Source organism: Magnolia sinica, chromosome 12, assembly GCF_029962835.1.
Source record: "Magnolia sinica isolate HGM2019 chromosome 12, MsV1, whole genome shotgun sequence".
NCBI lineage: Eukaryota > Viridiplantae > Streptophyta > Magnoliopsida > Magnoliales > Magnoliaceae > Magnolia > Magnolia sinica.
In genome coordinates, this window is record NC_080584.1 from 75676632 (window position 1) to 75689632 (window position 13001).

General features: G+C 38.8%; 1 protein-coding gene across 3 annotated transcripts; it reads left to right on the forward strand.

Moving 5' to 3' along the window:
* The first annotated feature begins 1325 nt into the window (after positions 1-1325).
* Positions 1326-6276, forward strand: LOC131221761 (G-type lectin S-receptor-like serine/threonine-protein kinase At4g27290). Of its 3 annotated transcripts, none has more exons than XM_058217072.1 (7): positions 1326-2999; positions 3210-3323; positions 3403-3614; positions 4455-4644; positions 5127-5364; positions 5494-5644; positions 5758-6276. In XM_058217072.1, the coding sequence occupies exons 1-7, from the start codon at positions 1679-1681 to the stop codon at positions 6070-6072; spliced, it is 2541 nt and encodes an 846-aa protein (XP_058073055.1). In that variant the 5' UTR covers positions 1326-1678; the 3' UTR covers positions 6073-6276. The 3 variants fall into 3 exon arrangements, with proteins under 3 accessions (XP_058073055.1, XP_058073054.1, XP_058073053.1); XM_058217071.1 differs by having other exon boundaries at positions 1330-2999; positions 3216-3323; positions 4455-4665; XM_058217070.1 differs by having other exon boundaries at positions 1331-2999; positions 4455-4665.
* The last annotated feature ends 6725 nt before the right edge of the window (positions 6277-13001 follow it).

Below are 13001 nucleotides of genomic sequence, written 5' to 3' on the forward strand. Positions count from 1 at the left end.
CGTTCATCCATTTGGAGAGATCATATTATGGCATGATCGAAAGAATGGGTCAGATCCAAGGCTTAAATGGATCCCACCACAGAAATTAGTGGGGAGAGTGACGTCCACCGTGAAAAAGTTCTTAGGGCCACAAAAGTTATCGACGAAGCTGATATTTGTTTTTTTCCTTTCTTTTATGTCCGCTTTAACACACGAATAGGTTGAATCTCGAAAAAACATCACGGTGGACCTTCATAAGTTTTCAACGGTGAGCGTCACTCTCCCCACTGTTTTATATGGTGAGGTCCAAACCAGCCTTGTATCTGCCTCATTCTTTGAATTATGCTTTAAAATGATATCTTCAAATGTATGGGCGGTATGGATACAACACATATATCATGGTGCGGCCCACGTAACTTAATGACGTCACTTCAGTAGCCACTCTCGCTACTCAACCTGTCGGCAGCTAATCTGCGTCCACTAACCTGCTGCCGAGGGGATTGCTCCTGGATTTGAAAGGAAAGTCACACCGTCATTTTAAAAGCCTCATTGACGCCACCGTCTGGAAGGGAAGCCGATTGCGTGGCATGCCACGCACCACGGAACTTAAGGTGCAACATCCTTAGATTTGCAAAGTAGCCACATCATAAACCCTTAGACTTTTCAATTAGTAGGCCACCGATGGAAAGGCTGCAATTACCATACCGAAGAATATTCCAGAACCATTCCACCCAAGACTGGAAATAACGGAATAGTGATCTGGATTGCCGAATCGATGTGCCCAGTACTTGACAGAGTTGCGAGAATCGGATTGTCTATGACCTCCGCGGACAGATATTCCACTGCTCCCGGTTGTATGGGGCCCACAGAGATGTCCATGAGAAATCCATTCCATCCATCTGTTTTTCAAGACCATAATAATACATGAATCTAAACATCAGGCAGATCGAAAAGTCATGTAGGTTATACCACACAAAACAGAAGTTTTGTATCAGAATGATATTTGTTCCTACAGTTTATCTGAGTGGTAATAACCTTATGAACGGTCTGGATGGCAAATAAATCTCATGGTCAACTAGAACTTTTCAACGGTGGCCATTTCTGTTCCCACTGTTTCGTTTGGTGTGACCCACTTGAGTATTTAATCTCCTTGATTTTTATAAATATGTCCTATTGTTAATTTTCAAAAGAGATGGACGGAGTGGATTTGTCACGGACATCTTGTGAGCCCCAAAAAGCCCCATGCCCAGGTCACATGCAATCTGCTTCCAAACTGAGTACCTGTGTATCAGGTGTAAAGACTCGGTTCGTGTATCCTGTAATTCCTCTACACTCACTAGGGACGACTTCTGTTTTAAGTACCAGACGAGTCTGAGATAACTCGCTAGAGTCGACTCAGATTTTGTTGCGTCCGATCCGGTTAAAGAGAACGAGTAAAACCCCTGACTCAGGTGAATTGTGCCCTTTCAGCCCCAACTCGCATCTGGGTTGGACGAGTCAATTCAAGTAGCCGAGTCTTTTGATCATGTTCCAGGCTGGCTATAGTAAGTGGTGATAAGCTTTCAGTATTCACCACTGAACATTTGGCTGTATGGTTGGGTAATCACGCCCATTGGAGTTTTCTTCCTTAACTCATTGCCCATAGGCGCCATTCAATCACCTTCCATTGCTGGCGAATTGCAAGCTTGTTACTCATTCGATGATGATAAGAAAATCCGGCAAACTGTTTATTCTTCTCAGTTTCTTCATATTCTACTGCCTCTGCATTCGATTTTCCCACGCGGTGGATACCATCACACAAGACCAACCGCTCCATGACGGGAACACCTTGATTTCTGCTGGTGAGGTTTTCGAGCTGGGCTTCTTCACCCCCGGCAAGTCAAAGAATCGTTACGTGGGAATATGGTACAAGAAAGTCAAGAACCGAACGGTTGTATGGGTTGCCAATAGGAAAAACCCAGTCTTGCATTCATCTGGTGTCCTTACAATCAACAGCACCAATGGAAATCTGATGATCTCGGATAAGAATGGAAGCAACTTCATGGTGACAAATGATTCTGCCACCAATCAAACAACTGCTCAGCTCTTAGATTCCGGAAACCTCATACTGATAGAAGGGAATTCGACGAATCATGAAGGCCGGGTCATATGGCAAAGCTTTGATTATCCTACCGATACGTATCTCCCTGGCATGAAACTGGGAGTGAATAGAACGAGTAGGCGAAAATGGCTCCTTACTTCATGGACAAGTGAAGATGACCCTGCTCCCGGGAACTTCACTAATGGAATCGATTCCGATGGATTGGCTCAGCTTTTTACATGGAGAGGACGACAAAAATACTGGACTAGTGGCACTTGGAACGGGGAAATTTTCAGCCTTCTTCCTGAAATGAGAACATATCCTATCTTCAATTACAGCTACGTGTCGAATGAGGATGGGACATATTTTATTTATTCACTTTATGATAAAACTACAATTTCAATATCGGTGATCGACGTGTCTGGGCAAATGAAGCAAATGACATGGCTGGAGAGCAGCCTGTCTTGGTATCCGTTTTGGTCTCAACCAGGAGTGGCATGTGATTTTTATGCTGCTTGTGGGGCTTATGGTATCTGCGATGGGAGTACGTCCTTGTGCAAGTGCTTGCCCGGGTTTGAGCCTTACTCTGGACGAGATTGGCATGCAGGTGATAAATCAAACCGGTGCATGAGGCGAATACAACTGAAGTGTGGGAATGAAGATGGGTTCTCGCGGTTGAATGGCATGATATTTTCTGCTCACGCTCGAGTTCTTAAGAATTCAAGTCTCAGCCTAGAAGAATGCGAATCTGAGTGCAGGAGAAACTGTTCTTGTATTGCTTATGCTTCTGCTCATGACAACAGAACCGGATGTTCCTTTTGGGATGGAGAGTTAATGAATCTTCGTAAGATCTCCGTCAACGTCCCTGATCTTTATGTTCGTCTTGCTGCTTCAGAGCTCGATCCACCTACTGACTCTCGACAACAAGCCACTAGAAATGGTAAATTTTAATGATTTATCTACATTTTATTTTTCCCAATTGCGGTTATCTTTTTTGATTGTGTATTTGTTTGTTTTCTTATGTTAGTAGAAGTTGGAAACTGCAAGTAATGTCAGTCAGACTAATTCTATATGTATGTTATGCATGTGCTGTGAGCCGCAAAGGCTTTCAAATGTGCATTCTGTTTTCTACTAATCAATACAAGTTCAGACACAGGAAAGAAGAAGAGGCAGCAAGTAATCATTGCAGTAACAATCACTATTTCCATCCTTTTATTTGGCTCAGTTACGTGTTATTTCTGTAGGCGAAATCTCAAGCCTAAAGGTAAAAATTCTCTTAACCATGAACTGGGCAATGGACATTTTGATTCATGTAGTGAAGTGAGCCTTTTGCTGACAACCAGGGAATCAGGAAAGAAGCCAAGAAGTATTGTTGCATGAGTTACGAAATAATGGGTCAGATGACAGGGAATCAATCAATGCAAACATGCTCAGAGAAGGCAGGAGGAAGGGTCTGGAGTTGCCCTTATTCAGTTTTGCAACTGTAGTAGCTGCTACAGATAACTTCTCTCCAACAAATAAGCTTGGGCAAGGTGGTTTCGGCCCTGTTTATAAGGTAACCATTAATTTCATTGGTAACTAGTCTAATTTATATAATAAGAAATTAACTTGTTTCTCTGTATATGGATTTGAAAAAAAAAAGGATTTTAATTATCAAGAAAATGCAACACATGCATGATTCATGTTATGCTCTCTCTCTCTCTCTCTCTCTCTCTCTCTCTCTCTCTCTCTCTCTCTCTCTCTCTCTCTCTCTCTCTCTCTCTCTTTCATCCAGTCTCCAAGGGAACTCACAACTGCAACTGGCACATGGTTATGTTACCATGCAGAAACTCCTTTTGCTGAATAAATAAAAGAAACCCCAACGAACCCAATTGGGAAACTACTACAGGCTGGGATCATGACCATGTGTTGGCGAATCTCAAGGAACAGAACTCTGTGTGGAAATTGAATAGCCCGGATGGCTGACTGTAAACTTGAAAATCATCTAAAGAGAGTGAGAAAGAAATTGAATTTCAATGAAACCATATTTCACAAATACCATTTAAAATAGTATTCGTATTTCCTATTAAGTTTTTAACTCATACTCACTATGAAAATAATTCCAAGAAAGAAGAAAAATCTTAATCAAGCTCTTGAACTACAACTGTCATTTTAAAGGATGAACAATGCACTTGACAGAAAATAATTCACCTTAGCTGATTCCCTCTCCAAAAGGTAGTGTAGAGGTAACAAACCTTCTCTCTTACCATCAATAACGTAATTAGTTCTCAAATTTGCATGCCTGTCTCAACATATGATGTCTGTCACTATAGTACTGTTTCAAAAAGATTATATTGATTGCGAAACACCAATATACATAATAAGATGACGATGTACGGCCAATGTCAATCTTCAGGGTATGCTGCACGAGGGACCAGAAATTGCAGTGAAAAGGCTTTCCAGAAGTTCTGGACAAGGTCTAGAAGAGTTCAAAAATGAGATTATACTTATTGCCAAACTACAACATATGAATCTTGTTAGGATCTTGGGATGCTGCATCGAAGGAGAAGAAAAGATACTACTCTACGAATACATGCCCAACAAAAGTTTGGATTCCTTCCTCTTTGGTCCGTTACTCTTAACACTTGCAACTTAACACAAAAAGCATCATTTCTCAAGTTGCTCTCTCATCCACTGTACATGTGCCATACATGGACTCTTCTCAAACCATAACCTAAGCCCCATTCCGGATGGATCATGACTAAAAATTCATACTGATCAGATGATCTTAATCATCAGATTCTGGACAAGATATTCACACTGTGATTAGTACGATTTCTTTTAACCGAAATCTATTAGTACGATTTTTGGGACATGCTGCATCCACAACTCACACTATGATTACGATGATCTGGCTTAACAAGCTTCTCTGCCACGTGTATAGTGGATGAGATAACGCTACTTAAAAAATGGACTATTTTGAAGTCTTCTCCTTCAATACATTCATATCATTTATGTTGGTGGGATATTCACTACCGTGCACTAAAATATCTTCCTGTTTATATATTTGAATCTAAAAATGATGCAGATCCAACCAAAGGAAAGCTATTAGATTGGGGAAAACGTGTCCACATCATCAATGGAATTGCTCAAGGGCTTCTCTATCTTCACAAGTACTCCAGATTGAGAGTTATTCACAGAGATCTTAAAGCCAGTAACATTCTCTTGGATGGTGAGATGAACCCCAAGATATCAGATTTTGGCATGGCGAGAATTTTCGGGCGAAATGAATCAGAGGCAAATACAAATAGGGTTGTTGGAACTTAGTAAGTAAATTCACTCACAAGTACAAATCTACGTCTAACAACAAAAACATCTGTATATATACCCATAATAAATATGCCCATCAGATTGTCTAACTTCAATTGAAATTTTGTTGAATGGTGAAATTCCAGTGGTTATATGTCTCCCGAGTATGCAATGGAGGGCCTTTTCTCAGAGAAATCTGATGTCTTTAGCTTCGGAGTCTTACTTCTAGAGATTGTCAGTGGCAAGAAGAACACCAGCTTTTATCATTCTGATAGGTCTCTAAACCTTCTGGGATATGTGAGTAACCAGAACAAATCTACCATCTTGGTTTCATGTTTTGAAGCACCTTGTTTTTGTTTCCTTTTGGAATCCGACAATGACTTACATCCATGGAAAATGTATTGTTTCAGGCATGGGAATTGTGGAAGGATGGTAGGGTCTCTGAGTTGATGGACCCGATGTTAGGTGATCCAACATCTTCCTGCTGCGACATTTTGAGATTCATCCAAATGGGACTCTTATGTGTGCAGGAAAGTGCGAAGGATAGACCCACCATGTCCGACGTTGTTTCGATGCTTAGTAACGAAATGGCAACATTGGCGGCTAATCCGAAACAACCAGCATTCTTTCTAGGAAGAAGGGGTCTTGAGGAGAATTCATCTAAAAACAGAACAGAGAATTGTTCCAATAATGATTTAACTATTTCTGAGATAGAAGCTAGATAGACATTCCCACTTCAGAACAGAGTATGCCTCTTTTTCCAATCAACGGAAGTTTTAGTTGGTTGAAGTTCAAATAATTCTTACCATTTTATGTCAGTCAGATTAAATGATTATGTTGTATCCTCCCATATGAGACAATGTGTAGTATGGGTAAGATTGTGGGATTTATTCTCTAAACTACCATAAATAAGCTATTGTTTCTTCGAAGTATAGAGTTGAATGTGAGTAATTAAAAATTTTCTATTCATTGTTCTGAATTCATTAGCAAACATTGATGGGAATCATCATCCCTTCAGAGCAAGTTTCTTATGGTGGCCCATATAACATATGGTATCAGACACATTCTGGCTCCTGGTACACCACTTCAACCTTGATCCTGACACTCCTAACTGTTCTTCTTCCATTGCCAGCCGACGAAACCCAGCAATGCTGAAACCAATCTTTTAAGAAGTAAGAAGATGCGAGTGTATGAGTTCCTCACAATACTGACGAAAATGAGGTTGACTTAGAACTCAAGTGTTAAGGGTCAAATATTGCATATTAGACCCGGATTATTACCTGATCTTATAAACATGATACTGTTTAACTGTATATTTTAATAATGTTTTTGGTTGCAAGGTGAATTTAGGAGCTTGATCTTAAAAGAGTACTAAAAGCCTAGATTTAACACTCATAAATTACCAAGGCAAGGGACAGACTTCAAGGGATCGATATTGAAGAATTTACATATCAGAAATCCGAGAAGATCATGCCACTCATGTTAAATGGGCCTAAAAACCGTCCAGAATGCAAGATCATAGGGTTCCCACCATCCGTTCTGCTTAAAACTTCATATATGGCCTGCAGACCATAAATTAACCATACACGTCAAATTTCATCTATTGGATCTTTGTGGAAGTGGCCCGACGGATAGATCAGCCCCTAAAATCCTGATTTGGGGCCCGCCTGGTATCTGGATATGCTTCAAATTCGATATCAACCCTTCAAATTATGTGAAAAAATGAATGGATGGAGCGGATTTATCAAAAACATCACTACAAATCCCACCTGTGTATTGCACGTGCATAGTGTGTACAAATACTTGCTGTGCATCGCAACCACCAGAGTCGGTTAGCGTCACGCTGACCAACAATTTTCAAAAAAAATCCCAGAGTCTCTATGTTGTCTGTCCATTTTTCAGTAGTGGGGCCCACCATCATGCATCTCGATGATCTGGACTGTCCATTCGATCCAGAGGGGGGCCTTGACCCTCGCCTAGCTGGTCTTTTGGCCCCATACGCATGTACACACATGGATCGTCAAAAAATGCAGGACGGACAGCGAGTTGATTTTAAACAGTGAACCGCACCAAAACTCGACCAAAATCACTCCTTTGTGACTGAAATTTCACCAAGAATCTAGTGAATGGGGTAATTTTCGTCGAAAACACTACTATGGGGTCCACCGAATATGTCAACGTAGGATTTTTCACAGGTAACGCACGTCTGAGAAAATCGGACGTTACAGGGAGTTATGGCCCACTGTTTGTGTTCGGATCTCCGATTTGAATCGTCCAACAGCTCGGAAAGGGGGTCTTTACCCCAACCATGGAGCCAAAATCAATTCTTGGGACATCTACCGGCCGAAAAGTCTTTCCAAATGCAAGTGGAGTTGCGTTTTTGCAGCTGCGCATGCATGTACTGCATAAGGAGGTCAATTCCGCAAGTTTGTGGCCGACCTAAGGACATCCTGCTGTTTCTATAAAAGGGAGAGAGAAAGAGAGCTTAAGCATCCAAGCTTAGACTTGTGGGGCAGCCGTGGAGGCAAATCTGGAAGCCAGTTTCCAAAAGTTCCTTTCTACTTTTTTTTCTTTGTTTATTTCTTTCCATTTCTAAGACTTTTGCATATTTATGATAGGCTAAACCTCTTAGCTAGGGCTAAGAGGTGAAGCTTGTAGCATGATTCAGATGCTTACTTGGTTTTGATTCATGTTTTGTTGAACTCCTTTGGATTTTAGTTTAATTATGAAGGTGTACTTCTAGTTTTTAATAGTTTGTTGTGACTTAAATTACAATGGATCTGCGATAGCTTTAAGGATGTTCTTTACATTATTGAGATTGTGAACTTAGTAAGACCTATTGTTCACCATCGTCCCATGGGCATGGTAGGGTGACGGAAACCTTTTTAACTTTCACAATTCTCTTATGATTGGTTGTCTCCTAGGCATGGTTAGGTGATGGGATCACTTCCAAATCTTCACCACTCTTATCTATTAATGATTAGATCCATGAGAAGTTCAGAGATCTGACAAATCTCTTCTTACCAATTGGATAGGATAGGATTCTAAATCTAGTTGTGTTCTTAAATTAAGCGTAGATCTCCCAGATCTCTACAAGTGGATCCTTGACACCCTAGTTTCCCTCCTTTGAATTTTACAATTTTTATTTAATTAAAATTCACAATTATTCTCTTAATTCTTCCTGATTTAGATAACATCTTCGCCTAGTTCTAGTTCAAGTTACTTTTAGATTATGTACAAGGTTCAGTCCCTGTGGATTCGACCTCGGTCTTACCAAGATTATTACTACATCACAACCCTATACTTGGGGTGTGAACAAGTTTTAGGCATCGTTGTCGGGGACTGATGGTTGCGTTTTTCTGAAATTAACTGGTTTTAAAATTAAGTTAAGATTAGGATTTTTCTATTTTTCTATTTTTAGGATTAGGGTTTTATTTTCTATTTTTAGAATTTTTTTAAAAAAAATTATTCTAGGATTTCTTTTAATTTTAAAAACTAACATTACTTTCTATTTTTAGGATTTAGAAACTTTCCTTTTTAGGAACTAGTTTATTTTTAGAAACTTTTTGATTTTAAGTTTAGATTTTCTATTTTAGAAACTTTCTAATTCTAGGTCTTCTTTTTAGAAACTAACTCATCTTTCTAATTTTTTTAAAACTTTCTGACTCTAAGATTTCTATTTTTAAAAACTAATTTCTTTTGTTTTCTTATACAGGACCTTAACATAGAACTCCAATCTGGTAACTTCCTTCTAACTTCTCCTCTACTTACTTTCCATATTGCTGTAAGATTTTTCTTTTATTTTCTTTTTCTTTTAGGATTAGATTCAGAGTTAGGGTTTCACCATGAAAGAGTGGGTACGTCATTATGCTGAGATGGATAAGAGATATTAGGGAGGAATGTATAATGATTACGATGTAATTCAACATATATCTTAAGATTTTTCTCAAACCACATTGAGAACCGACTCGAATATTATACTCCATTGGTTAAGAAGTCCTTACGCGTTCATAATTATCAGAATAAGGACTATTATCAACCATCATATTCTCCCACATATGATTCGTATGATTATAACCAGTGGAAGCATCAAAATTGGGAAGATGAACCAACAATATGTTATAATGATTATTCTCTTAGATACCCTGCCATTGAGATCCAACCAGAAACGATCCAAGATAATTCATTTCAGTGTAACATGGTCTGTCTTGCGAAAATTAGAAAAATGTTGGAAGCACTTAATTCAAGTGATAATTATCTTGGATCCTCTACCTTTAAAATTCAACCAGAAAAAATCCAAGAGAATTCAATCCAAAATTTCTTCCAAACTCTAGAGCTCAGCCAACAAAATACACTCTAAAGACTGTAAGAACTTAGAAAAGATATTCAATAGTGGAGTTCACATGAGATGATTGTGAAGAACTCTGGAATTTGGAATGAGGAGTTGGATTCCGTTAATGAGCATACGGTTCAATTTTTCGATGAGTCAATCTCGATGACAGTTCAAAGGAATGATCAAGAGACGTGGGTGTCTTTCAAATATAATGATAGTGACAAATTTCACTCACATGACACACATGGTTTCAATGATGAGGAAGAAGTTAGTTTATTCGAATCTCAGCCCAATTTAGAAAGAGAATGTGAGAAAAGTGATCCCATCCCAAGTGTGCATTGCACGGAATTAGACGATGATGTGTATTGGGATGACGATCATGAATGCTCAACTCAAATTCCCCTGGAATCAATCTCAAGTATGATACAGGTCAGTCATCAAGAAGTACATGAAGTGATCAGTCATCGGGATCTACTCCACTCATCTAACATGCCTGATTTAAAAGTAAAGGATAAGCCCCTTACAATCGACCCTTCTAACTCTTATGAGACATGTTTGAACCACTTCCCTAAATTGAATGATGATATGATTCAGGAGAGGGACGAGTCACTTGATATGACTTTGGAATTTGAAACCACCCAGTTGAGGCCATCATCTAAGCTGTACACTTTTAATGGTTTAATGCCTCTTCTAAGTAATATCAATGAACATAATCCTCATATCAATACTTTGTCTACTGACCCTCAATCTGTCTGTGCAGGGCTGGAGCAAGAGAGCATACTTCCATCTACTTTTAAAGCCGATAGTCCTTGAACATCTTATTACAGATTTTAATGTGGAGAATAAGTCACTCTCAGCTGAATTTCTCAACTCTTTAGATGATTGCTAGGCACACTTTGCATATTCAAACAATCCCATGATAAAAAAAATAGTGGATGCCTTACAAAACAATACCTCGATGGTTGTCATGAACCGAGGAAACCCTTACTCTGAAATCCTTCCCTTCATAGATCTTGAGTGCTTACCATTACAGGAGGAGGAGCTAAAAATTGAACCGGAGTCTGAAACTTCGGAATGTGTCAAGACTACATCACTTTCTGTAAATTTTTCTTAATTTTATTTATGTGTGATTCACCATGGAGTACTAACATTGACACTTTTTTTTGTCACAGGTGAATCATATATCCTGTGGATACCTCAGGCGATTCAATGACAATTTTTTAATGAGGTCTATAGATTTCTCTGGAATTCCATGCTCCAAGGCATCCAAGCCTATTACAGAAAGGGCTTTTGGATGATCTTGTTGAAAAACCTACTGAGAAATTTATCAAGATATTGGCCGGTAGAGGAACCTTGCGGCATGACTGAGTAGCTTTTCCCTTACTTTTATAGGACTAAGATAGTTTGTTTTATGTCGTTTTATGATAGTCGGCTTTATGTCATTAGGTTAGTTTGCTTTCTAAGTTGTTTTAAGATAGGTTGCTTTCGTTGGTTTCACTCTTGTGCTGACCTGTTCTCACGCTGATATCTCTTTCAAAAGGCCGTCCAATTTCCTCGTCAGGTACTATCTTTCCATCACTTTTTTTTTTACTTTCGGTGTCTCATGTAAATTGCATGCTTATATCTTTTACATTGAGGATAATGTAGATTTTAGGTTGGGGATGGGAGATTGGATTACCTAATCAATATTTTCTTGGGCTTGAGCAAATATTGTGAATTTTTTTAAAAAAAATTCTGAATTTTTTGTGAATTTGAAGTGATTTTGACGGCCATCTTTGATTTAGACGTATAAGGTACGTAATGTTGGTAATTTATGAGTCTTGGATTTAGTTATCTTTAGATTTCACAGTTAAGTTCGAATTGCTAATCCATGATTCGAAGTTTTAAACATTGATTGAATCATGATTTCAGTTTAATATTAAATTGTTAACCTGGTAGTCACTAGACATGGAAGGAGCCAACCTGGAGAATTTGTCCATCATATTCAAAGAAAAAAAATAATACCTAGCTAAAAAGCAGTTGTCTTCAGAAAGGGTTGGGCGAATGATTTTCACCATGGGTTTGCTCCCTATAGGTGAGGGCTCATTTTCTCCCCCCCTTAGCTTTACCTTTAAAAGTTTGACATAGCGTGAAAGCCATCAATGTAAAAATCAAAAGCTGAAATAACGAAAAGTTGAAATGTAAGGCAAGTTTTGGTTTAAGTTATGATTGTCCTGAATGTTCTTGTGATTATCAATGTTATCATGAAAATAAAGGATTTATGAAAATAAAGAATTGAACCTTTGATTGTGATGAGTTTAGGTTTCACTATACACCTATGGAACTCAATGTTTGCAATTTTTCTAATCGATGAATTAATACTTTGAACTTGACTATAAATTTTATTGTGTGCTTGAATCCAGGAGAAAGTAATGCCCAACATTAATGAATCTTAGAATTCTATTGACTGGTTTGTTGTTCAAAAAAATTACTCGAGTTCATAGAAATTATCCTGTAGTTCTCAACTTATTTTTCGCATGCTTTGCTCGATACAAGTGAAATGCTGGTTGAGGATTGTGTTGAGGGTCAAATATTGCATATTAGACCCTGATTATTACCTAATCTTATGAACATGATACTGTTTAACGGCATGTTTTAATCACGTTTTTTGTTGCAAGGTGAATTTAGGAGCTTGATCTTAAAAGAGTACTAAAAGCCTAAATTTAACCCTCATAAATTACCAAGGTAAGGGACAGACTCCACGAGACTAAGATCGAAGAATTTACACACTAGAGATCCGAGAAGATCACACCACTCACGTTAAACGAGCCTAAAAACCGTCTAGAATGCAAGATCATAGGGTTCTCATCATCTATTCGGCTCAAAACTTCATATATGACCTGAGGACCATAAATTAATCGTACATGTCAAATTTTAACCATTGGATCCTTATGAAATTAGTCTAACGGATAGATCAGCCCCTAAAATCCTGATTTGGGGCTCGCCTGGTATCTGGATATGCTTCAAATTCGGTATCAACCCTTTAAATTAGGCAAAAAAATGAATGGATGGAACGGATTTATCAAAAACATCACTACAGACCCCACCTGTGCATTGCATGTGCACAATGTGTACAAACACTCGTTGTACGCCGCAACCACCGGAGTTTATCAGTGTTACGCTGACCGACAGTCTCTAAAAAAATCCTAGTGTCTCTACGCTATCCATTTGTTTTTCAGTAGTGGGGCCCACCATCATGCATCTCGATGATCTGGACCGTCCATTCGATCCAAAGGGTGGGTTTGACCCTTACCTAGGTGGCCTTTTGGCCCCATACGCATG

Excerpts from the sequence above, each read along its gene's own strand:
- LOC131221761 (XM_058217070.1), top strand. The coding sequence starts at position 1,679 with ATGATGATAAGAAAATCCGGCAAACTGTTTATTCTTCTCAGTTTCTTC. Across the intron at positions 3,615-4,454 it reads GTTTCGGCCCTGTTTATAAG|GGTATGCTGCACGAGGGACC; the intron begins GTAACCATTAAT and ends GTCAATCTTCAG. Across the intron at positions 5,365-5,493 it reads AATAGGGTTGTTGGAACTTA|TGGTTATATGTCTCCCGAGT; the intron begins GTAAGTAAATTC and ends GTGAAATTCCAG.